The following is a 26,700-nucleotide window of genomic DNA, read 5'->3' on the forward strand; positions in this document are numbered from 1 at the left end:
CTCCAGCCCTGCTTCCAAGGCTGTCTGCATCCTCTCACCTTGCACACCGGGTGCCCTGAGCCCAGATGCGCTCTCAGTCGCTCCATACGCTGGGGGCTGCTTCAGCGGTTCTGTGGCCTGGGCAGACTTGGTTCAGCTTTGACTGCCAGGCCGGGAAAAATATCACGATCTCCAAAGGAGCATCTGGGCATCGTGGCTCTGGCCTGCCCTCACAGGGGTCTTGCAGGACATGTCCCTGCTATGTAACCCTTTCTCAGGAGAGTTTCAGTATTCAGCATTCAGTTTGTTAACAGTAGAGGCAATAACTCTGGCTTCACTCTGTATCATCATGACTGCAACACTCTCACGGTGCCTTTCTAAGAGACCCCGCCCCGCATGGTTTTAGGATTATGGCTGCTAAGGTCATGCTAAACAATAGCATTTATCTGAACTGCAAAGAAAGCCAGGGAAGAAACCTGGAAGCTGCAGCAGCTGAAAGGGCATCAGCAGCCTTGCCCCGTTCGGAAGCTGCTACCCCACGTTGAGTTTGTCCCATCCCTCCTTGTAGCCACCCATTGAGTTTTACTGAAGCGTGCACAGGTTCACTGTCACCACAGCATAAATGAACTGATGCCAATCAGAGGAGTCGGAGGCCTTCACACCAGATTTGCTAATCTGCCGACTCTTCAAGCATGCCCCATCATAAAACACCCTCCTTAGACAAAAGGTGCAAGCTTAATTAAATGGAGGCAAATAGGTTTAAGCAGTTAAATAGAAACAACTTTTTTAAGCAGTTAGAAATGTTTGCCTTTTTTTTTTTTTTAAAGTTGTTTAATCCTTTTAGCTCCTTCATTACGCATGTGCGCCAGCTATTTGCTGTTTAGGGATTTACCGGCTAAAGCCTTTTTATAGTTTAGTCAAGTTTAGCAACCTAACGCAGCAGCAGGTTTTCTCCCTATTCGCACCTAGCAGCGAAAGCAGCTTCAGGGAAGTCCTGGCACGGTGGAACGTGAAATGATGGCATTTGCTCGAGGGGGCCCAGGGCTCCAAGGGCACTGGGGTCTTCCCCCTTGCATACCTCAAAAGGAGCTTGTTGGCATGTACAAACCCAGGCATCTCTTCACCATCTCGTGTCAGACCTGCTCCCTCCCTCCAAAATGAGTTGCTGCCATTTTGCTGTAGTTTCTCAGCTGAAACAAACTAGAAGCCCCTCAGGGCCATCCCAGAAGCCAGTCTAGGCCACCCCTCCGAAACAGGTCCCCTGTGCCTTGTCCCCGGGAGCTGGGAGCTTGCAAAGGCTGGGCTTGTCACGACGTGCATACTGCTCACTGCCTTGGGGAAAACCCCCTGTGACTTCACCTTATGCATCAGAGCACTGCCGCAGAAAAAGACTGAATTGTAGAAGCACTGAGCGCACCGCGTGAGCCAGGACACGAACCAGCCGTTCACCTGACTGGGAACAGCGCCTTTCCTGCAGGCTACGTCAGGAATGTCCCAGTCATCACGAAAGCGAAGCCAAGTCGGAGGGTGGGGAGCTTGGCGGGTGGAACAGGACTGGTGTGGAGCGCAGGAGGTGCGATGGTGTGGACCGAGCCAAACACTGCGACCTACCTGGGCTGTTTCACAGCCCTGCAAAAGGGCCAGCCCCTGCTCTGACAGGCTGCTCTGGGAACGACTCCAGCCCCCAGGAATGCTTGGCTGCTCTGGCCGTCTCTTAGCTAATTCTCTTCCCCCACGAGCAAATACTCTTGTGTCAGTGCTCAAGTACTGCCCTCCACAGAAAGCAACACACCAGCAGTGGGCTCTCAGAGGATCCATTTAGAGCAGGTTCTCAGTCACAAATCATCAGCAGCATAATAAGGCTTGACTCATCCAGGAGCTGAACCAAACTGGCTCTGGCTTGAGCTTTCAGGGCATGGATAACATTGTTCCATTTTATTTCTTGTGCCTGTAGCCTTTTTGATTTTCTCTCCCAACAGAGAAGCAATAACACACTAAAACAGAGGTACCTCCAGCCTCACTAAAGCACACGTAGTGGAAATCTTATGAGAGGTCCAGAACTTAGGGACTTTCTAAGCCAAAGGGGTGCAGAATTCAAACGGTGCCACTGATATTGCGGGTGTCCAGGACATGCAGTTGCCAATGTGCTAAGTCACTTTGCAAACTGATTTGTGGCTAAGTCAGATGGCCCATTTCCAGCGTGTCAGTACACGGATGCACATTCTGACGTTTCCCTTGTTGCCTTTCATTCTCGCAGGCTGTTTGCTGCTAAGTGCAGTGGCTGCATGGAGAAGATTGCCCCAACGGAGTTTGTGATGAGGGCCTTGGAGTGTGTCTACCACTTAAGCTGCTTCTGCTGCTGTGTTTGTGAGCGGCAGCTGAGGAAAGGGGACGAGTTTGTTCTGAAGGAAGGACAATTGCTCTGCAAAAGTGACTATGAAAAAGAAAAAGACCTGCTGAGCTCCGTCAGCCCGGATGACTCCGACTCAGGTGAGCTCTCCCTGCACCTCTTCCAGTTCAACAGGCCACCAGGGCCAAGCATCCTCGTCTGAGTCTGCAGAGCTGCTCGCTGCTCAGTCAGCCTTTGTAGCGATGGTGCCTCCATCCTTGTATCCATAGGGATCGGTGCACTGCTGAGAGCCACTCCCAGGTATCTAACCTGGATCTTCCCTCCTTTAATTTCAGGCCATTGCTCACTGTCCTACCACCTGAGCAGAGGGCAGGAATAATATACAAGCTGCCAAGATCCAGACAAGTGATACTGTCCTAGAAAAGCAGGGCGGGTAGATCTGTCTGGTTTCGATGGCGGAGGCCTGATCCAAAGCCTGCTGTTTCCATCCATTTCAGTAACAGATTGGAGTTGTCACAGGGGCCCACGGCTCCTACCTGACGATGGAGCACAGGTTGCATGTGCGCACACTTACATCGAGTCAGGCTTGGCACATGGGCTCACAGCCGTGGCCCAATTCCTGGAGCTCTCCAGGACAAGTTTCTCTCTGCCAATCACACACTGTTGTGCTAAGAAAAGTCGCAGACCCAATGGAGACACGTCCAGGACCTGGAGGACCTGAACACTGAGCCTGGCGTTGCAGGAACCGCGGTGTGCACCGCAGCAGCAGGGGCTGTGCCCCAGCAGCTCTGCCCTCGCCACTCGCTCCGACATGCAGACAGCCCTGGGCCGTCCCGGCAGGCGAGGCCTCCGCACGGGGACGGGTACGAAAGGAAACCCCACTTTGCTGAGGCGGGCTCTCTCCACATGCCTCTTGGCTGTTGTCTCTTCCTGCACCCTAAAGTGCTCACCGTGTCTGTACTTCCAGAAAGGATGCTTGCTGTCTGGATTTGAGCAGTAGGAGACAAACCAGAGTGGCAGAAAAATGTGTGCAGAGGAGTGAGGGATAGAATATTTTTAAAGGGTGCCAAGTGCCTGCCCGTGCCCAGGGAATGGCTGTGTGTTTGTCACACAGCCATTCCCTGCTTTGACTGAATTAGAGCCGAATGCATGAGGTTCAACCCCCCCGGGTGAATCTCAGGGAAGCAACAGTGATCACCAGTCCATCGATGCACAGGTGACCGGGGCATTTTCCTCGGGTCCCTGGGAAAGCCTGGTACTCCTGGTGCTCCTCGGACATGTTGAGAGCCAAGCTTGCTGACCTGTCTCGGCCCTGGCGGGACTGTGGTGAGGCGATGGTCGCTGCTGTGCCACGCGCTGCGTGGGTCTTGAGCCGCTCATGGGCCAGTGGCTATCACAGCCAGGCCCGATCTGTAGGCCCACAAGCCCATAACTCCAGAAGCCCGGGCTTGCACGCTCTGTGCCTGAGCAAACCCGGGCACTGGAATCTACCCGGGTCTGCCAGTTCCCTCCTGGCTTTTCAGCATCTGATTCTCGCTTTACCAAAACTTGGGCCCGTCTCCTTGTCTTTATTTGGACAAACTGCCCTTGAAAACTCCTGCCTGCTCCTGTCCTCACCGTGTTTGGCTCTGTAGTAGCAGGGAGGATGGGGTCCTGCCTTTCCCTCCTCTGCTAACTGTTAATGTCACAGCTGTACATGGGCAGTCATTGCTGGCTGGGGTCCAGTTCTTCTTTTGGACACGGATGCACACTCCTACTGCCAGGGCCACCTTGAATGTCACGAGTGCCTGGGCCAGGCCCAGCCTGCTGCAGAGGAAGCCGGCTGCATTTGCTCTTGGCTCCCCTCCCCAGGACACACACAGTCATGCATCCAAGAGGTGAGAAGTGCTTCTTTTTATGGACAAACAACCCTTTCCCGAGCTGAGGCCAAACCTGTGGAACGAGAAACCAAATTAAAGAGGACTCATTTTCCTTCTACTGTTTAATCCTGCAAAAGCCCGAAGCTCCCCACTGCTTACGTGAGTGCAAACAATTGCACACTGCTCAGGCTGCGAGCATGTCCTTCTCCAATCAAATATTTATCCACTGGCCACAAAAGCAACTCTCCAATGAGCAATATTAACCTTCACTAAACCTTTCTGTAGAAATGGCAGGCTGGAAAGTTAATAATGTCAAGGTTATTAAAATGATGGAACTTCTCTTTAATCATTATGCAAAAGATGCTTATGGAACTGAAAGGCAATTAGATTGCTAGGTGCAAAATAATCAGATCTAAAATGAATTTGAAGTCTAATCTGTTAATTCCCTAAATGTAACCTTTGGATACATCACAAGTACAGTATGTTTCTTAACATTAAAGACCCCCAGAATACTAATGTTTTCTGCATGAAAAGCAAAGGTTTAGTGAAATGCATGTAAGAGACCCCTTTGACTGCTATGAATCATAACGTTTGGCCACAGATGTTGATGTGGACACAGAAGTTATTTCAGCCAGGACAAAATATATGCTTACTCATAAACCTTTGGCAAGCGAGTCAGGATTTCCCACCGCTAACCACTAATGCACCCTGCATTATCAGATCACACGGTCATTCACATCGAACTAGAGAAAATACAAATCATATATTCATGATAGATATGCACACTCCCACAGAGTTTCATACAGAGGTGTACACACCCGTGGCTGCATATATTTCAGCTAAACACACTTAGGATAAGCAGGAGAGACATGCATATGCACACATGCATGTCTGCAGTACCACGAGAAAGATTGCTGTAGTCTTCCATAATACACAGCAGTGAAGAAACAAGCACTATGCTTTTAAGTTACCACCAGGCTTGCAGAAATCTTTAAAAAATATTGTTTAAAACAATGTGTGTCTAATCAAAAGATCTGGATTTTAAATGTCCTGCTTTTGTGGCACTGGTGTAACCACCATTTTGAAAGTCGTGATGTGTGCAGTAGAATAATCGAACAAGCCTTGCTCTTGAAAACATTTAAGCTTGTGATGAACATCAAGCTGATGAGAGTAGTTAGCCCTCAGTTAGCGCTGAACAGAAGCCGAAGTGCTTCCCTGGACTGTGGCAGAGAGACTGTGTGCAGGCTCCATTTTACCTGATAATCAGCCGACTGGGACGGTGTTGGATTTGACACCGATGTAGGGTAACAGTGTTTAGTTTGCTGTTTAGGGGGCCTAGTAACATGTTAGTTTAGCCTTTTGAGAGTCCCATCGCCTGAGTGAAACAAGCAGGACTTTCACTTCCTTTTGATTATTCCACAGTGAAAAGCGATGACGAGGATGGAGATGTCAAGCCAACCAAAGGACAAGTGAACCAAGGGAAAGGGAGTGATGATGGGAAAGACCCGAGGAGGCCCAAACGACCAAGAACTATCCTTACAACACAGCAGAGAAGAGCATTCAAAGCATCCTTTGAAGTGTCTTCCAAGCCCTGTAGGAAGGTAGGCTCCTCCGCAGACACCCACACGTAGGGTGGCCATCGTAGAGGACAATCTGGTTGTCCTCTGTCCTCTAGTAATACAAACCCGACACCTTTATGTCCTCTATTTTCCTCTCAAAGAGAAAAATAAAGGACATAAAGGCATTGGGTTTCGTATCACTAGAGGACAGAAAACCAGCATGTCCTCTATGAAGGCCACCCTACACACAGGCTGAAAGCCCACTGAAGTCCAAGGCAGAGTCTTGAAGGAAGCAAATGTTCATGTGGTCAAAAGTGAGCTGATCGCTTACAGTCAGAGCTCTGGGCAGCACATAGCGCGCCCAAGAGGACGAGAAGCTGCCACACGACCTACCCGATAGGTGTATGGAAGCTAATCTTTAAACATTTCCTCTTGTAGGTCAGAGAAACACTAGCAGCTGAAACGGGACTTAGCGTGCGAGTTGTCCAGGTCTGGTTTCAGAACCAAAGAGCAAAGGTAAGCTACCAGTTAAACTCTGCACAGACTTCTCCTCTCACAGCAGGGGCCATGTCCCTAAGATCCCCAGGCAGGAATGCCGCTTTACACAAGGTTTGTGCTGTGCACTCTGCACGACCTACACAGGTCACACATGCACGGGAAGACCCACAGCCATGCACAGGCCCCTCTGTTGGGGGGCTCAGGGCAGGGCCACGTTAGGACTAGGGTGTGCACAAAAATATGACCAGGAAAACCAAATATATATGTCCAGGAATGAACACCGAGGCCCCAGGAGCGTTTGCACAACACGCAGACTATATAGGTTTGTAATGGAACCAGATCCTTCCCTTTGGACCCGCAAGGTTATTCTGTTTCCCATTTTATTCAGATGAAGAAACTAGCACGAAGGCATCAGCAGCAGCAGGAGCAGCAGAACTCGCAGCGCCTGGGCCAAGGTAAAGCCACGGTTGTGATGGATGTGAGGAGAGGAGCACAGGGCAGTGGGGTAGTTTCCAGGGTCTCTGTGCAGTGGATGGGAGCACACACACGCGTGTGTACTCTCCCTGTGCCCACCTGCGCCTTTATGTGTTTACGTACAGAGCACAGCATGCGTGTAGCTCCATGTTTACACAGCTCTGGGGCCATGTTCGTGTTCTGCCACTGCGCCAGGTCCCAAGGCCAGACCTACAGGTACCCGCCACCAACACTGCCTGCAGCGATCTCCTCCTCCAGGCTTGCTTCTCTGCACTCAGACAGGGATAGGGTGGCCTGCACTTCTGCAGCAGCAGGTCACGCTCAGGGCTTCCAGGACCATGCAGAGATGCAGACGCAGCTTAGGACTAGCCAGCTGCCCTGGGGATGCTTTGTGGGGCTGGAGAAGGGATGCAGCTGGGTCCCCCCCACGTTACCACCGAGCCAGACCCAACTTCATTCCCTCCCTCAGACAGGAAGAGAAGCTGGCCAAGGACCATGGGCCTGGCCTAGCATCTGTGAGTGGGGCTCGGTGCTGCCGCCGTGTAGCGCCAGGGGCTGTAGGCAGTGGCAGCAGTTTCCCTGCACACACATCTCACAGGTGAATGAACTGCCCACGGGGCACAGCGGCAGAGACCCTGGGGCTAGTCCCATGGCTGTCGAGGGCGTCCTCCATACTGGTACTGTCTTGCCATGGTGGCTCCAGGCAGCACCCAGAGCCAGTGTGCTAGGTGCTGGACAGACATTTAGAAAGATGCAGTCCCTGCCCCAGGGAGCTCAGTCTGTCTGAGAGGATGATGTGGCCAGTGCTGGAGGGCTGACACGGCTGGTCCAGAGCCTGTAGGTGCCGGCTCTGGGCCTGGGTTCAGAAAGCAACGCTGGCCAGAGGCAATGGCGTCAGTGCTCCTTCGTGCCCCTTGCTGGGGACTGAGAGGTCCTGTGGTAGCACTGAGGCAGCAGAAGGGCGAAAACAGATGAGCTCCTGCTTGCACCTGGCCCCTGGTTTCCTGTGGCCCAGTCATTCAAGGCTGGTTTTCAGCAGCCACAATCAGGAGTAGGAGCTACTCTGGGAACCCAAAACACGGTCTGGTGCCTCCGTGAGAAGGTGAAGTGGCCACGTGCCCTGCAGACACGAGGCGGGCGAATTCTGGCAGCGAGAGGAGTGGACGTCCAGGGCAGTACGCAGTAGTGGGGGAGCAGCAGTGTGGCCAACATCCTAGCACAGCCTGGCTCCCAACACGAGCCTCCAGCTGGCAGGGTGTCCAGGCAGAGCTGGCTTCTGCGCTTTGGGGGTGGGCTCTGCCCCGGGCCCTCACAGTTCACGAGAAACGGGTCCGCACTGTTTGTGCCCCTGGCCGAGGCTGACTCTGCCGCTAGGAGGAAAAGAGGCTGAGCAGGTGAAGGGACCGCGGAGGCGGATGGCATCAGGATATGATGGTTGTTATCCCAGCTGGATCCTCATCCTTAACTGATGGTTCTTTCTCAGGACCCGGATGGGATCCTCCTGGCTTTGGCACTGACACCACTGGGCGCTGGTGGCTTGGGTTATCCGGGGGATGGCAGGGTGAGGAGGGATCCCTTAGGGTATTTCTAGCAACTGCACCTCACAGCTCATCTCCTCCTGTGTAGCACAGTGTGGGCAGTGGGGAGGGCAGCACTCCCAGTCCCACTCCCAGCCCCTGCAACCTGCCTCTTGCTGAGCGGCCCTGGACTCTGCTGTCTGTTTTGCAGAAGTGATGTCCAACCGGATGGAAGGGATGATGACATCGTACACGCCGCTGGCACCGCCACAGCAGCAGATCGTAGCGATGGATCAAAGCAGTTATGGCACAGACCCCTTCCAGCAAGGTCTCACCCCTCCACAGATGCCGGGAGACCACATGAACCCTTATGGTAAGGCTCTCGGCACACCGCTGGGCTGGGAACATCTGTGCAGACAGCACGTGGGCAGTCTAGCAGTTTGTTTTGGCCATCATTTTCCTGGGGTTTGCACTAGAAGATACACTGGACCCGTACTTTTTGTCTTTACGTATTGATACGCACGCAGATGGGCAGTGGAAGCCTTGTCCCAGGCACTAAGCAACCATAGCAGCTAATTCAGAGTACAGAGCCAGCGACTGTACCACCCCAAGGCAGCCAGCAGAGAACAAACAACACATAAACCACCCCCAAAGCTCAGGAGGAAGGGAAGAGAAGGCTTTGCAGTAGACGCTGTAGTGCGAGGGATTAAATGCATTGGTCTCAAAATGCAGAGGCAAGCATCCTCAGAAGATCCCACCAGGCATAGGCTCCAGATCTGTTAAAGAGCTCTCGTACTGCTGCTAGATGTGTCAGTACAGAAAACTTCCTCCTGGCTTAGCAGTCACGGACCTAAGGTGATTATCTGCTTCTGCCAGTTCCCAGTTGCAGCATTTCATGCAGACAGGTGTAACCCAAGCCAACTCTTACACGTTACTGCCAGTGCATTGCAAAAGTAAAAGGCTAGCGGCTCATTCAGGACAGTTACAGCCTGGTATTTAAACGTGACTGTAGTTGTCCACCTTATATCCCGCAATGGCTCTGTTTTGTCTATGGCACAGGGGCACTCAAGCGTAGAGACACACACCTACATCTCTTGCTAGCTCTAACGGGAACAAAGTGCAGGCAGTGGGAAGAAAGTTGAACTCCAGTCCATACTGGTGTTTTGGTTGCAGAGAAGAGCCTGTGGTAGTGTGAGTACTGGAGATTGGCAAACAAAACAGAAAAGAGCTAAGTTTCAGTGTAGTTTAGGAAGAAACCTGCAGCTCAGATGAGCTCCAGGTGGGTTCATTTTTGTTGCAAATGCTTTGCCCAGCCCTGTAAAGGAAGCCCTCTGTTCTGTGCATCCAACCAAGCACAAATGAAGCCACTTTAAAAGAGTGCCTAGGAAAAGAACCAGGATGTGTGACCTGGAGCACTGTCTGGTGCCCTCACCAGTGAAGTCGGTTGAAATTTCAGCCAGTGAAGGGAAGAGACGGCCGTCCTTCTTTTATTGCAAACCAAGCCAGAAGACATGGGAGCTTGTGAAATGTAGCCACGTGCAAAGGTGTAGCATGGCCAAGGGATGCATCCATGTCCAGGAAGGTTATGCCTTTAACTGGGTTCCCTTCCCGTGCAGATATGTCCTCTCCTGCATTGGGTCACACAGTAACCCTGTGCCAGGGCTGAGGGCCCGCGCCTGCACTCCTTGGCTCGCCAAGGCTACTGGCGATGGGAAGCAGGGTCCTGGTGTGAAGACTGAGTGGCCCCTTTCCCGTGTCCATTAGGAAAAGGTGCATCTTACATGCTGAAGACTGCAGTGTCCATGGCACACGGCAGACTGTCCATGCCACGTGGCCACGCTCCACCTTCTCTGCCATGTTGCTACCCTTTGCACTCCTGGCATCTGACTGCCAGTCTGTGCGTAAAGAGCAGGCCCTTGCCGTGAAGGTGTTTTACCCCCGTGCATGAAGAGCAGGTAGTTGCCCCTAGCTCGTGCTTTCTCATCCTGGCAGACAAGGCACCTCTGTGTAAGACCTGAGAACCTGCCTCGGGACTTCTCTCTGCACAGGACCAAGCTTAACGTGTGCGTTTCGTTTGCAGGGAACGACTCCATTTTTCATGATATTGACAGCGATACCTCTTTAACTAGTTTGAGCGACTGTTTTCTTGCCTCCTCAGAAGTTAACTCCATGCAGGCTAGAGTAGGAAATCCCATTGACAGGCTGTACTCTATGCAGAGCTCATATTTCGCCTCATGAAAATAAAAGAAAAACAAGAGTCGGCATATCTTTAGCCAGTGACTTTTTCCAGTGCAGACTCTACAGCCATATGTCGTCCAGCTCTTCCTTCACAGTGACTCTGCTGCCTCTGGACTGCCAACAGCCTTTCTAGGAAGACTGTATATTAAACAAAGCGTTCGGCCACCACCCGCCCCTCGCCCTCACTTGCCCAGCTCGCACCAGGCCAAGAGGAAAGTGTGGAAAGAACGAAGACCCAGCTCTCCAGCCGCCTTTGGTTTGGTTGGCTTTGAGCTCATCGTTTTAAAGGAAATGGATTTTGCCCAAAGCCAGACCTCTTCCCTCCTTTCTTTCTTCTTTTCTTTTGGATGTTTAAGCATATTTTAGGAAGCCGCTGAAACCAACATCAGTCAACCATATGACAAATAAATCAAGGAAACTGGAGAGTCCTCCCTTTTCGTACTGCATGACTCATACATGTTGTGGACAAATTGCCATTTGAACTGTGAGAAGTTAATGTAAATGTGACGTTCAACATTTGTTTCCTTTCTACACTTTTTCTACATAACCCTAGGTCTGCTCATTAGTTTATAGCCCTTATACTGTATGATACGTAGAAAAACTGGTAACCATGAGACTTGTGGAGAAAGCCAGTGATTTCATAATAAAAAAGGTCTTTGACCCCAGAGAGAAGCTGCATGTTAGGGACAGGTCATTTAGACTAGTATTGATCTTAATTAAAACAAAAGGTGCTTACAAGACACGGAGCTATATTTAATTTTTTTAAGTGTGAGAATAAAACAGTTACTTTTATTTGTAATTCAGTGCCAAATTTCAAGCCTAGACTGTGATTGGCAACCACGTGTTGTTCATTTTGGTCTGTTTGTTTGTGTTTTGCACAAGACGTAAAACGTGCTACACTCCACTGTCCATCTGGACCAATTTTGCTCTCCTTCAGTTCCTGTTCTGATTTGCCAAGACAAGCCCGTGTCCTGCAGTCCTAGCCCGAGCCCCGAGACGTGTCCCAGACTGTGAACAGGCGACAGACTGCAGGTGCAGCAGGACGGGAGCCTGGTGCTGACCTCACATCCCCACGGTCCACGCTGGTGTAACTCCATAGACTTTCCCAGTTACGCCAGACCTGTACTTGTGGTAGTGTAAGAGTGAAGTAGTAGCCCAACAAAAGCCATCACCCTCAGAGACCTGTGCTCACGCAGATGAGAGGAAACGAGACTTCCGCATGCAGGGCTGCTGGGGAACGGTGCCACAGTCCGTGCTGAAGTCTGAGTTGCCACCAGAGGTCATTTTTACAGAGCAGAAACTATCTTAAATACTAATAAAAGTAACAGTGATAATGTAGTTCTAAAAATCACATGGTGATGATTATAATGTGGAGCGACAGGCAGGTATAGTCAGGGCTCAGAGTGGAGAGAGCGCTTCATGGGGAAAAATTTGCCAAGATAACATCTGTAATGACACAGGGTGTTTAAAAGTGAAAGCATAGGGAAAGATTGGTAGACAGGCCCATCAAATAAATGTTTTGCAAACACTGACCATGCCAGCCAAAAAACAGCTCATTGCGCCAGTTAACTGAACTCCTTGAGTGTGACAGCTGGCGCAGACTCGGGGCTGCAAATTCTCACATGAGCCTCAGCAAATGATGAAGAAAATGCTTAAGCACTCAGCCGTATGGCATGGGGCCATGGCACCAGCCGTGCCTGCCACTGTGCTGGTCCACAGGCAAACCCAGCACCCAGCCAAGTGTGTGACAGGGTCAGCCCGCTCCATTTAGCTAGGAGCGCCACATGCTCAGGAAAAGGCTGGGCTGTCATTGGACTCTTCCCATCAAAAGTCCAGCACCTCCTTTTTGATCACCGAGAGTCACTTTCTGCACCCTGCGGGGTGGGCAGCAAGCAAAGCACGAAAGAACCAGATCAGCTAAATGAGAGCCGTGCTCCTCTCCGGTATGGAAAATGAGATCACACATCTGGGGCCCAAACAAGAAAATGAGAAAGTGCCTGCCGTGGCAGGTGGTGGTTATTAACTATCACCGCCTCCCCCGACACCCAGCAGGCAGTCCCCGCCAGTCGAGGGCCGTGACCGAACAGACAGGTTTGTTAGCACCAAACGCGGCCAGGCAAACCCAGAAAGAGGCGTGCAGTGGACTTTGTCTGCATGAGAAAAGCTTGACTTTGCACCTTCAGGGCATGAGGAAAGGATCCCCGGGGAGAGGAGAGGGCAGCACTGCTAGCAAGCGGAAGACGTTGGCACAGACCTCCTAGCAATACCTGGCGATCGCCCCGCACCTCAGCTTCTCACAGACAGACGGGCACCATCTCGCACTCTCCCTCTCACACGAGCAAAAAAGCAGAGCAGATCTTGGCCCTTTTCCTGTTCTGCGGGCCATCCTGAGGCCACCAAGGAGACAGAGCTGGAAATGCACGCTGCTGCGACCAGCTGCAGCTCGGGTGCGTGCCTGCTGCACAGCACTTTTCTTGTCGCCTTGGGAGGGGTTTTTTCCACCTGAAGCAGGCAGTGCATGGGAGCCCACTGGCTCCCTCCTGCCACCTGAGGGGGAGAAGCTTTGCTGGTTTTTTTCTTATCCAGCCACTGCCAATACTTCCCCTTTTACTGTACCCAAAAAAAAAGACCTCTCCTCCTCCCCACCTCACAACAGCTGGTTTGCTGTGCACTTGCGCTGTGTGGTCACAGGAGTTGGGGATGTTGGCACATTTTCACGTGACATACTTGTAAATACCAGGGTTATCCAGACCCCACTCCCAGAAATCAGCCCAGCGCTGCCTTTAGTGTCACAGAAGATGTGCCGTTACCTTCTCAAACCTGCCACGCCAATGGACGCTACAGCATGGCAGAAGCAAAAGGATGCCTTACTGCATTGGGATACCTGTCGTGGGCTCCTTGCTCCTTTGCCACCCTTGGTTCTTAGCCGGCTGTTGCAGGGAGGACGTCCACTTCCGAGCAGGAATCGGCAACCCTACTTCAGTGCGCAGCTGCTGCTGCCCACACCCTGCCCATCCAGGGGTAAGCATCATCGCCCCTGTCCCCTTGGGTGCTGCATGGCAGTGCTCTGCTGACTGGTTACCCCATGTCCTGCTCTGGCACCACATGCTGTTGCCAAGGCTAACTATACACCTAGTGCCAGTGTGAATTTGAGACAGCAAAGGGTAGGGGTGCACATCTGAAAGCAGGACCAGCCACTTCCAGCACGCCCAAGATAGCTCTCAAAGGCCAAAGTTCATTAAAGCAAAATAAATGTCACTATTATTTGTAGTATGAATTATCCCGCAGGAGCGTGATCATTGTGGTTTTAACCTGGGACCTGCAGTAAAAGATGATAAAGCAACCTCTGACCTTTTTGATTTCTGGTTTACTCTTGTATTGTCAAGGGAAATGTCACTGATCAGGCAAAGGTAAAATGTATCATGGGCTGCATCACAGTAATATCTTACAGCAAGTCAAACTGATAAACTCCTGCCAAAAACTCTTAGCATCTGGCACTTCCACGGAAACCACAAATAGTGATTGCACATGTGGGAGTTGGAAGGCGAGAGGTCATGACAGCAGTTTATTACATGTACCGTACAGTGATCACTCTTGCTAGGAAATTAACCCCTCTCCAGTATAAATGCATCACATGAGCTCTTCATGGCATTTCAATCATGCTGTCTTGGCTAAGGACGGCATACGTGTCACACAAAACAACGACGAGATGCAATTAAGTACCAGATGATGGATAAGGTTTCAGTGCTCACTCAGTAACATTCAGCAAAAGATGATCTAATATCAAAACGAATAAGCTCAATAACCACTTCCTCCAAGGTCTTTATCATGCAGATGGTTCAAAGTGATGCTAGCACTGAGTTTCCTGCCTTGCACTGTCTGAATCTATTCCCTGTGCTCAGTGACAGGTGCGTGCTTTAAGCTAGTGACCAGCAGGTTTCCATTTCATACTTTCAGTACTGATGGAAGTATTCCCCACCATGTGCTGATCCCACATGGCTCAGTAGGTCAGTAGGCAGAGAGAGAGAAATCCACAGTCCAGGCTGTTAGAGGTACAGCATTAAATGAGTTTCACATCCGCCAAGTAAAAGATGACTGTTGCTGTGAGAAAATACGCTGTTTGCCAACTCTGAACTGAAATGCAACCTAGGAGCCTTGTTGCTGTTTCCTTCCTAAAGTGCCGTCACCAAGGATGCCCATGTGCTCGGGCCCAGGTGCTGCTAACCACACTGGGCACGTGGACAGCACAAGGCGTGGCCCACGTCACTCTTCAAGTGGCTGCTGGCTGGGTTTCAGGTTCAGGGAGCTCAGCGTGTAGCACTGAATAATGCCTCTCTGGCACCCTCTGCCCTGGTCTCTGCAGCAGTAGGGACCTATTTGCAGGCAGTGACTTCCAGAGGTGGTGTTGCTTCCCTCTGCCTTGCTTGGGCTGGATTCCTTCCCAGCTTTTCCTAGGGTCAAGCCCCATCCTTGACTGCCCTCAAGGCAGCATTTTCTCTCTGCTATGGCGGGGCGAGGGATGGGGCCCGTGCAGCTTGTTAGACCGCCATCCGTTTCGTGATGCCGTCTCGTAACCCCACGAGATACCACAGAGAAAGCTCCAAACACAAGGCCTGATTCCCAGCCGCAACAGGGGAGCGGGGCTACCAGAGCCAGCACCAAAGCTGTAGGATTTGGAGCCACAAAGCTCTCAAGTGTTTAGATACGGGACACCACACCCCTGGAGCCCAGCACGTCTCAGCTGACAGCCACTGCGTGTGGAAGTCCCCTGTTCCTACAGCCTTCCCTCCTAACCTCACCGGTGTGAACAGCACATCACAGCAACCTGAGCTACAGCATGTCAGGGTCTCCATTCAGCAAGGTACCTAGGCACGGGCTTCACATGAAGCACGTACTTAAATCCCTTTGGCGTGGTGTAAGTGCTTTGCAGACTCAGGTGGGATCAGTCTTGCTTGACTGGGGTCTTCCTGAACGATGTGGTAATGAGCTTATGCCTTTCTGAGGGCACAGTGTGACTCCTCTTGGTCGTGCACAATATTATTTTGTTTAGCAGTGACTGTGAAGGGACTTCCAGATATTTTACATGAGGATCTCTGTTTTTAAGTGAAAACCCTTTTTTAGCTGTGTATGGCTGTATTAATTGTATATTTATATATTCTGTATTTATGTTACCAAAATGTAGTATTTTGTAGCTGTCTGTTACAATTTGTTTAACTTGTAAAAAATATGAAAATGCTCTCTCATACTTAACCATCTGCCTGTCACAGTAGTTCCCTGCCTTCCCCTTCTCTGTTGGTAACAAGACACCATAATGTGTGTAGGTTGGATTTTTTTATTTAATTACTTGTCATTGTTAAATTATTTATTAGTGTTTTAAAATTTCATTTCACTGCATCTTCCCTGCCACTGTCACCTGGCAGCTGAGGTATGTGAGATTCTCATGCATTGTGCTCCTTTCCCGCAAGAAAAAGAAAAGAGAGAGAGAGAGAGAGAACACTTCAGTATATTTGTAAATAAAAGCAACCTGCAAACAAAGCAGCACCTCTGCCGCGTGCCCTTCTTTCCCCACACCTGTGGCTGGCGTGTGCCTGCTGGGAAGTGGGACACTCACCAGCGTGGCGTTTATCCTGGGTGGAGCGCCAGGCACGGCTGCAGTATCCAGCTTCCTCCATTCCTGCTAGGGGCAGACGCAGGGAAGGCAAAGCCAGGCTCTTTCCCCTCGCTCCATGCCTCCCTACCCACGGTCCTCAGCCCACGTCCTGGAGGTGCTGCGTGGGCTTCCTTGGAGAAAAGGCAGGACAGTGAGGTCGAGGGAGGAGCAGTTGCCCTGTAAGCAGTGGTCTCCCACTGGTGACTGCATGTGTCCAAAAGCGGGTCTGGGAACAACAGTTCATAGCTTGACTAGACACCAGAAAGGTGGATTTGACACAGACGGTGGTTTTCCGGCCCGTCGGAACGAACCGCCTCGTTCCACGGGGCATCGTGGATTCACAGAGTCCGGGTGAGCGCCAGCACCTGGGCTTTACTCGACCTCTAACCACACCAGACGGCTTCACTTAAAATGGGAAGTGGGCACGACAGCTCAGAAGCAAAGAGGTGGCTTTTCACGAATAGAGCGCTTGCTTTCTCCTGACCCCATCTGCACTGGTACTTCATGCCCCAGATTTGACGAAGGGCATTTTGTACTGCAAAGCTTGTCAAGCATCTCTCCCAACTGACAGGTTGGTCGAATAAAGATAATGCCTCACCTCACAAATCTTGCTTCTCTCATATTCCCTGGATCATCACAGCCGCAACGCTGCCGCCCCAAAATGACTGCGACTGTACAAGACAGTCAGTCAAGCCTACAGGCCTGGCCCAGCACCCTTAGCCATTGCAGTGCGCTGCCCTGTCGGGCCCTGCAGCGTCTGGGCCAGGAACTCTCCCGTGCCACCTACCGCCCAGGCGGCAAACACCTCCCAGGCTGCCGCACGCACCTGGACGTGCGCCCCGGGGTGCCCTGGTTTCACTGGAATCAACAAAAGCGGCACAAGAGCTTTGGGGAATATTGGCATGAGGGACCAAAAGCTGGGCATTTTGCACTGGTGCAGCTCATTGCTGGTTCTTGCCTAACATGGCATTTTGCAAACTGCTTGTCATGACCAAAGCTGCATTTGTTATCTGAAAAAAATGATCAAAGCAGCAGTACCAGGGCTGGGACACCAGCTCCTGCACCATGGCAGCAATGTTCCTGTCACTTTTCCTCTTGCAGATGGCCAGGCCCAGGGCTTCAAGGCAGTGATCTGTGAAGCAAGGCAGATTTTTCACAATGGGCTGGAGAGTCTGTTGCATTCAAAATCCTGTCTAGAAGTGGATTCGTGTAACAGGCTAGCTGCGCTTAGGGAAAAATGTGCGGAGGCTGCAGCAACTCCAAAATAAAGTGCTCTCAGGTTTTCCTTGGGATCAAATCTATCCAGAAGACCCACCCCCCTGTCACTGGTCTAAACCAGACACACAAAGACATGCAAGTGTGAGGTACAAGGGAATTAAGGGTGACGGAGATGTTGCACAAAATAGAGAAATAAGCCGAAGCCCCACATCCCCACATGAATGTAAATGCTGACTCCGGTCTCCCAGCTGTCCGTGTGCCAAACCTCTCCCCATGCAGCAGGCACCGTGTCCTTAGGGAAAGGGCGGATGAGACTCATGGGGCTTCCCAGCCTCTTCAGCGACTGCTTGCAAAGCTTGTCCATAAAGGCTCTGCCAGGTACATTTGGCTGGAGGTGCCACGGGGCGGGACCACAGCACCATTACACAACGCTGTTACACAAACAAGTGCTTCGTGCTTCTTGTCAAGATCTCTCTCGTTTTCACCCACGGGGCTGCCCGTGGAGCTGCCCCCCGCTGACCTGCCGCCTGCCCAGCCCCGTGGCCGGAGCGACTCACAAATTTACCTTCGCTGTTCAGAATCAAACCACTTCCTTCCCGTTTGCTCGCTGGCTCCAAACTGCAGCCCTGCCTCCCCCAATGCTAGTTATTGGTACAATGTCACTGAGGAAAAATGCATTGCCATTAGCAATTGGTTTCACCTTAGAGTTATCTGCTCAAATATTCATGCTCGGTGAGCATCCAGTATTTATGAAGGAAGAATTATGGAGTTGCCCTCAGCGGTTTCTGAATCTCCCCAAAAAGATGTGTGAAAGGGATCAGTAGAAAGGGGAAAAAAAATGATGAATATATTCGGGGCTTGGCGTTCCGCATTGTTTGTGTTGTGTTTTCTCTCCGGTGTCAGCGAGACAGAATGAAGACTGATTTATACGGCACAGCTGTAGCAAACAAAAGGCGAGGAGAGAAGGGAAATGGCTGGAGGTAAAAATGCCGGTGCAAAGGGCGAAAGCCTGCACCTGGGTACTGCTTCCCCGGCTGCCTGCCCCCCTCAGAGCACCTTGTAAAATCAGATTATCTGCTGGACACAGGAGTTCAAACAGCCCTTCAAAAGATTTGTCTTAATAATTGCTGCCTTATCTTAACTCCTGGGTTTTTTTTATCAGCCGAACTGCTGCTGGGAGGCAGATCCAGGGGATAAGGTGCTGTCACTCTTAATTATTATTACCTCTTATACTGAAAGCACATTTGTTCATTTTTCTGTGGACTTAGAAATGGTTTCAGCTAATGAATGCCTGGTGTTTATCAATATTTTTCACAAAAGTAATGTTCCCTGTTGTATAAAAATAACCATGCATTAAACCTGCTAAAGAGCTAGCGTGTATGCTTCCCCGTCATTTGGATTCCAAGTAGGACCAATCGCTCTACTCCAAATGAACCAGATTTTTACATTCACAGAAAACTGCTGCTGCCCTAACCCCACGTTTTGCAGTCACCCCCACAGCGTGCTCTGCCCCGCTCATCGTGCGAGCCAGCAGGTACATCCTGAGAAGACAACGTGCATCTTTGCATTCACTTGCTAGCGCTTCCGTCTGGAACCCCACAAACAAAGCGGCCCAGGGAGCTCATCAGAGCAATGACCAAGGGGGTGATTTAAGCTGCTGAGCTCAGCTTTTCAGGTTTTCAGAATTAGCTGTGACCCATCTACCCAAGGCAGAGCCAGGTCATTCCCTGTCTGTCCCAAGGGAAGCATAACGTCCAGGCATTATCCCACAGCTTCGCTCTCTCATCCTCTTCCCTCCAGTGGGCCTGACCAACCTGAAATCCCCCTGGGGAGGCTCCCCTGCTGCTTTCGGTGAGAGCCAGATCCAGCCCCTCAGACGATCCCAAAACCACAGCATGCCAGCCTACCACTGCGGCGGTCCAGGAAGGCCTGGTGTGTGCCCGGGAGGCCAGAGAGGCAGCTGCCACAGACAGCTCCTGCCCTAAAGCCAGTACAAAGTTTCTGCTGCGCAGTCAAACTCAGAGGAAACTGGAGTTTTGATCGGGGCATTGTGCCCCTTGTGAAACTAGAAAACACTAGGCTAAGTGCAAAGCAACTTGGTATGTGGCCAGGGCCAGGGCTAGGGCCAGAGCAGAACCGCAGCAGTGGCACCGATGCCCAGCGGAGCTCGGTGACATTTCCCTCTTGCGACTGCGAGGCATTTTCATTATGGGTGGACACAACATAAACCGCAGCTCCAGGGAGCCCCGATGAGGAGCTCTGCTGCCTGCCACAGACCAGAGCACACTACAGACACGCATTAGCCAAACCCTGTCCCGCTGCACCAGCCCCAGGGTCAACGCGGCGTGGGTGCAGCGAGAACTCGACTACCTGGTTTGGCATTTCCTCACACCGAGCCATTTCTGGAGACTGTCGTCTCTGCTTGTCCCTTCCCACCGCCCCGTCGAGAAGGTTAGAGATGGGCACCACGACAGGACCAACGTGCCAGCTCCCAGGCTGCCGATCAGACTGCTGGACAGCAGTACCCCCCCAGACACGCACGCATTTTCCCACGGTCTCCTGCCCCTCGCTGTCCCAAATCCATCTTGTCAGCTGCCGCACAGTTACGTTTTGGGGAAGGCTGCGGCAGACTCTAGATTCTTTTTCTGCCACGACTCAAGTTTTTCCCCAGCCCAAGCTGTAAGATACAAGTGTGCACGGGTGAGAGCCGGAGCCTGCCTTCTCCTGCTTGAAATATAAATTACGACTCCTGCGAGTGTGGAACGTCTGAGCTAGGCCAAGCTGGTGACAAGTCTTAGTGAAGACACTTGCAGATGCTGTTGCTGCTTCATCAGGCAGGATTTCTGAGTTCCCCGTTTTGGGGAAAGCCTCTACAGAGAGGCGTGCAAAAATATGCATTTGTGAAACTGGACAGAAGCTGGACAAAGCAGAACATGCCAGTGCCCAAAAGCCACGAGCTGAAGAAGGATGGAAGAGCAGTGGCTGGCAGCATGGAAATCTGGAGTCAAGTCTGCCCAGCAGTGAGACCGAATGTCATCTGTGCTTCCCTTCACCCCGGCCTGAGAAGTGAGGATGATTTGCAGCCTTTAAGCTCCAGCGACTTCCTCGTTCTGATAGGCAAGCCATAAGAGATGGTCTCTTAGGCACTGCTTCAAAGAGCACATCTGATTTCTTTATCAAGCCAGGTTTCTGGGAGGCTACACAGATGACTTGTTTTATTTCTTCGTGTTTTTCAACTATGCTTCTAGGCCTTGCCGACACGTGAGGAACCACAATGCCAGCCCCGGAAAAGGATGCTGACCTGCAGGATCGCCTTGCCAGCAGGCTCCTGCACCGCCTAGCAGAGTGGGAGACGACATGAACTTTGCAGCCTGCCCAGAGGGAAACAAATCCTAAAATGCTCCCCAAATCCTGCTCCACTCACCAGTGGCTCCAAACTTCTCCAATAGCTTCAGGCTACAAGACAAGCCCCACAAGTGCCAGGGAGGTCCTGGATGTGGGGCTGGGGCACCTCTCCCCTTACCAGTGTCTGCAGTGCACTGGCAGCGGGGGGGCTGGACGGGGGACACTCCACAGTGGGGGCAGCCCCCTGCTGCTGCTGCCAGAAATCTGGACACGTTGCTCCAGGGAAACAGAAAGCAAGAGATTTAGGGCGACTGCAGCAACTGCCTCTGCAGGGGACCAGGATACACCACTGCAGCCTGCACAGAGCTAACCCCATAGCCTGGGAAAGCACCAACCAGCAGCTAAGAAAGGGAAACAGGAATGTGAAAAACAACCCTGAAAAGGAGGTCAAACCTCGCCAAAGGGGATGGCGCTGAGCACGGCTGCCCAGGCTGGGAGCCTGCCCCTGCCTTTGCACGTGCAGATGCACAGCCCTACTTGCCTGGCCAGCCCTGCAGGCTCATCTGCTGTAGAGGACATGGGCCACGGCACTTAAGGCTCTTCCAAGGAGAGGGTTTCACAATCACAGCTTGTATAATTAAATGAGGAACATGGCGTATGAAACACATTTTCCTTTCATACATCCATTTTGTAATTACCACAGTCCCCTTTAGAGACAGCATGTGTGTATGAACGCACATGTGTTGTGTAACGATCAGTGCCCTCACACGTGGAAAAGGCAGAGACACCAGGCTTCCTTTCAAGTTCTCCAGCAAGCCGTCTGCTATTACCAGCACCACTCAATCAGGTTTGCTTAATTATTTCATTGTTTCACTTGCTGCAAGTAAGCTGGTGCCCAGCACTTTGGGATGAGTTATTGCTGAACTGATCAGCCAAAGATACACACCAGATGTGACATTCCCTCACACCTGCCTTGTCAGATTACCATTGATAAGGTACTGATAAGTGTTGCATAGCACATGCTCCAAGTGAACTACAGACTTGCCTTGATCTTTCTTTACAGCAAAGAGGGAGGCTCCAACCTTCCCCTGTAAGACTGAATGGAGGAGTCAGATAATTAGCCTCCTGGTGGCTTTCATGCCGGACACAGCAGTTGGAATCTGCTTAATGAAGCAGACAAAGCCTCGGTGGCTTGAAAGGAAACACACAAAAGGTGTGGGCAATCCCAGACTCACTAATAGGAAAGAGGGAAAAACCCTGAGGTCTCTTCATATGTCATTAGAAGCTGAAGCAGGCAGGCGGTAAGGCCCCGTAGCCACACAGAGTGGTGATTCATCCTCTGAGACAGCCTCCTGTCACTGAAATCCAGAGACCTGATCCAGCCTATTTTTTACATCTTCCTACCCAGGTCTGCTGAAAGCTCTGATCCCTGGGTTTGCCCAGAAGCCAGAATCAACACCCCCATCATGCTCTCTCTCCCTGATCACTCTCAGCTTCCCAAGGCTGAATAAAGAAGGAACCTCAACCTTTACAATTAAACGGCCTCCAACATCTCCTCCCTGTATTCAAAACTTTGTGGCATCTTGCAGTCAACGTTCAGGATCTCCGTGCACTCCCAGCTTGATGCCATTTGTTTGGCACGCTGGAATTCATCTTGCAATTCATGCACTTTTCTTAAGAACAGCTCTCATCTTAATTTCCCTGATTTCACAAATGCACCACCAGTCAGTCTGCAAAGTGCCACAAAGCTGAAAAGCACTAGATGGCTGCGAAGTCTAATTATTAATGCTGTTAGAGGGGTGGGAGCAGCCTTGGCCTCACCTGTGCCAGTGTTTCATTATGCTGCTGCACTTTTGATGAACAGAGTCTGCTTCTGAAGCCAGGAATAGCCAGACACACTATAATTTTCCATCTCTACAGTGATGCAATCAGCAACAATTAATGCACTGCATCTTGGCATGGAAAGGACCAAGCGCTTCAGGTTGCTGGCCTCTCTGGTCTTGAGCTCAATTTTAAAGTCTAATACAATTTATTGTATGTGTTTGTGGAGCATTTGCTGTTTCGCCGGGACCTGAATCTTCTGAAACTTTTTAGAGGCCTTTCACACTCAGAAGACTCTGGTAAGACAACTGGAACATGCATGAGAAAGAACAGGCTTTTGAAATCTAATCTTCTCCAGCTCAAAATAGAGAAGTAGTGCTGTGCTGTTGACAGTAGGTCTCTGAAGACTTTCAATATACTTTTTATTCCATAGCTCTGGCACCACATAGGAAATTAATTCAGCGACAATATTTTCATTAGATTATAACCCAAGTTCTCAATCTTAGGCACATTTGTATGCTTGTAATACATTCTAATTACTTGTAAAGAATAAGTCTGTGTGCTGGTTGGTTTATTGAATATATTAAATTAATGAATAAATAAATTTGTCTCCATGCTGGGAATGCCGCTCGACGTCAAAGCCTGCCACAGAAGGAGGGAACTGGGAACGGGTTTCGTTTGCAGTGTTGGGAAATGATATGATTTGTATTGTATGAGGATTTTTCGGCCTCCCCTATGAGTGACGAGTGAGGAAAAATAGCCTTTTTTCTGGCTAACAGCAGATCAACTGTTTGGAGAGCCTGGTGTTGTAAGTAAGCATTCATTCTGGCTTGTGGAAGCGGACTAGAAGTATCTCTCTGTCTTCGCGCCCTGGCCCTGGAGCCGCCATGGACAACCTAGCCCCAGGGACGCTGCCTGCTGCTCTGCTCTTCTTTTTTCCCAGCATGTGCAGAGCAGGAGGCCTTACCAACAGATGCAATCCTAGGAAAAATACAAGGCTTTGGGAACCATGAAACAGGCAACCACATTCTCCCTCCCCTTACAGCAATCTTTTGAGTTACTTATTTGATAGGGCTTTTTTTCACATCTTACCATACATCATTACAAAATGATTAATTTCTGGGTGGGACAAAGCCACCGGAATTTACTACTTTTCTTCAAAGAATGGAAATTAGTCATTTCTGCAGCAACATACTGGGTGTCAGACCCAGTTAACTGCGATTTCCCCCAGGTTTGTTCAACGATGGATCTCAATGGTTCCTTCTGCCAGGGTTCCCTTTTCTGAAATGATATTCTTTCCTGGCCTATCTGGGAGAAGTGCAAGCCTTAGCATGCACTGAAGATGACACAGTATTCTGGCATGAGCTCCCTCTTTCTCTCCCCTGGAGCAGAAGGACGAGGCTTGGATTTGTGGGAAGGGCTCAAGAGCCTCTCAGCATTACTGCATCCCCTCGCAGGCTAGCACTTCTTATGAGGCCTCTTCTAAAGTCCACATCACAGTGGCAGAGTGCCCTCCTGATGGTGGGATCCCTTGACATAGAGCTCTGACATCTTCACGTGGCTCACAGGTGACATGGGGGAAGAGCACAACATTTTGCGTTCTTGCCTTCTGCTCTCCTGGAGTCCTGATGCAAAAGTCTCAACACTAATCACCACCAGGAGATACCAAAAAAAGGACTTAACAATGGGACAGAGGCCTGGGGTGCAATGGCAGTCCCATGCGCAGACACTGTGGCAGTACAAGGAATGAAACAAGGAGGGTGGCTGCTTGTGTTAGGGGAAAGCTATCCTGTGTGCAAGAACTGTTTGTCCATGTGAAATGCACAACCCCTGTCAACCTGCCAAGTGAAACCTCGGGTGCTTGTCTGCGTGAGTGCTGGTAGCACAGGGAAAGCTGCCTGTGGGCTACTTTCACTTACCCGCCCAATTCTTTTAAGGCTTCTGACTATTTGGGAAGGCAGAATGTGTAGAACTTGTTTGTTTGCCTCAGATTATGCCCTGTTACCAGGTTTCTCAACTCACTGTGGAGTTTGGCTCTTCCATACCTCTGGCAACTTTCTCAACATCCACACTGCATCCAGGGCAGGACATGGGAGCCGGGCGAGGCTGGAGCTACTGGAAAAATGGAATCCGGCACAAAGCAGGAGCGAGCCAAGCAAAGGCTTTGCCAAGCAAGAAGCTGGTCGCTGGCGCTGCAGTGGGGATGCAGGCAACCCCACGGATGGCAGTAGGGGTGTGTGAGGGTGTAGCTAAGAGCAGGCTTTGGCTCTTAATCTACCCAACATTACTACAAACATGGCCAGGTGCCACTGGGCTCCAGCTGAAAGGAGAAGTATCTATCTTCCGTTAAAGACATGTCAGTTTATACGCTCAATTCCTGTCTGGCCTCCATTCAGACCAAGCACTGAGGCAGCCCTCATAAGGTTTGCAATAAGCTCAGTGTGTGCTGGCAGTTCTCTTCCTCCTGCACTTATCAGCAGTCTTTGTACACTGCCTGCATCACTGGAAGGTTTGTCAGGAAGTGCTATAAATCTACCCTTTCTCACCACTTGCAAATACATGTCTCATGGGCCAAGACGCTGTTGTGAATGTATCTCCTTTCACAGCCACTACTACGCAAGGTCTTCCTGACCAAGAACACACTGAAGTTGGCAGCTCAGTGCCTGCAGGTTTCTCGGTGGCTCTCACTATGGGGTCTCTTTATTTATGTGACATTGAACTTTGAATCTTCGCATTTCTGGATGCTGACTATCATCATGTTTAAATTACTAGTTTTCGGTCCCCAGCATTCCAAACCTGCTCTCGCTTTCACCAGTTTTCTTGAAAGATGGTTACCATTCAGCTTCCAGGTGAAGATCTCACACTTTCACGTTACATAATTTTTTCACTTTACAAAACCATGTTTTCTTCTATAAGTATTCTTTTAAAAAAAGGTTTCTATCAATAAATACAAAGATCTCATTATCATGGATAACAGAAATGGTTTTCAGTCACAATGAAGAGCTAGGTCTTTGAAAACCACCTCCAAACTTCCAAAGGGTCTCAGCATTTTAGTTTATTATTATTTCTCTACAATCATCTGGCCAGAGGTTTCAACCCCTACTCATATTGAGTACCACTTCATGTATAGCCCTATTCATATCAGTGGGGACATTTGCACTCTAAGAGATCACTCCACTTCAACAGCATCAGAATCTGACAAACTATATCAAGAATCAACTATCAATAATTTGCCACTATTAGTACTACTTGCTAATTTAAAAAATTACACAGGTTTTTACATCAACTAACAATCAAACAGAAGCTTCCAACCAGAAGACATAATTTCTACATATCTCTTATGTAGAAGTAAAAAAATAATAATTTAGAGACCCCATAGCAAGAGCCACTGAGAAACCTGCAGCACTAAGCTGCCAACTTCAGTGTGTTCTTGGTCTGGAAGACCTTGCGTAGTAGTGGCTGTGAAAGGAGATACATTCAAAAAATAATAATAATTATGCCAGAGAAGTAAAAAAACTAATGCACATGAAAAAAGTAATTAAATATTTTTATACTAGTTATTGTTACTTTAATTTGTCAAGATAAAAGCTCACAGCTTGGTAGCACTGGATAGAAAACAGAATTTCCACTCTGCAGAACCTCTGATGTTCCAACATTTCCTTAGGTTTCGAAATGGAATGAAAACTCAACATTTAGAAGTTACTTCTAAAACAACAATCCTGAAAAATTTCAATGCAAAACGATTAAATCATCTCTTTTGGATAACACAGCATACTATTTCCACCTCATCTTAAAAGAAATACTTTAAACAAAGAGTCAGAACAAAGCCTTTTACTTTATCAAAGTGTAACATTTCAATACTGGCATGAAACCATTTGACTTTACTGAAATTACTCGTTTTTAGATTTTCTTATAAATTCCTTCATAAACGACGGTCCCTAAGCCTAAGATGTCAAACACCCCTTTGAGCCTAGCAGTTCACCAGGCTGCCAAGAAAACACTTCCTCTATTTCTGTCAAACACTTGTGATTTCCTAGGCATATATTCTATTCAGACATGCCAGGAAGGGAAGGGCAGTTACTTTCCTCACTGCAGTAGAGACTGACTTGACCAGCAAAGCCATGTCATCCTTGCCAGAGACAAGCCCTTCAGCTCGACTAACAGAAGCAGTGTAGACAAACTCTGCCTCTGA

General features: G+C 50.1%; 1 protein-coding gene across 1 annotated transcript; it reads left to right on the top strand.

The window, feature by feature from the left end:
* Positions 1 to 1,777: 1,777 nt before the first annotated feature.
* LMX1B (LIM homeobox transcription factor 1 beta) lies at positions 1,778 to 10,897 on the top strand. Its single transcript, XM_019541059.1, has 6 exons — positions 1,778 to 2,469; positions 5,611 to 5,789; positions 6,186 to 6,263; positions 6,634 to 6,700; positions 8,448 to 8,609; positions 10,317 to 10,897. Exons 1-6 carry the CDS (start codon positions 2,265 to 2,267, stop codon positions 10,472 to 10,474), a joined length of 849 nt encoding a protein of 282 aa, XP_019396604.1. The 5' UTR covers positions 1,778 to 2,264; the 3' UTR covers positions 10,475 to 10,897.
* Positions 10,898 to 26,700: the final 15,803 nt, after the last annotated feature.

Source organism: Crocodylus porosus, unplaced genomic scaffold, assembly GCF_001723895.1.
Source record: "Crocodylus porosus isolate Cpor-Errol unplaced genomic scaffold, CroPor_comp1, whole genome shotgun sequence".
Classification (NCBI taxonomy): Eukaryota; Metazoa; Chordata; order Crocodylia; family Crocodylidae; genus Crocodylus; species Crocodylus porosus.

Excerpts from the sequence above, each read along its gene's own strand:
- LMX1B (XM_019541059.1), top strand. The coding sequence starts at position 2,265 with ATGGAGAAGATTGCCCCAACGGAGTTTGTGATGAGGGCCTTGGAGTGT. Across the intron at positions 6,264-6,633 it reads TTCAGAACCAAAGAGCAAAG|ATGAAGAAACTAGCACGAAG; the intron begins GTAAGCTACCAG and ends CATTTTATTCAG. Across the intron at positions 8,610-10,316 it reads AGACCACATGAACCCTTATG|GGAACGACTCCATTTTTCAT; the intron begins GTAAGGCTCTCG and ends TTTCGTTTGCAG.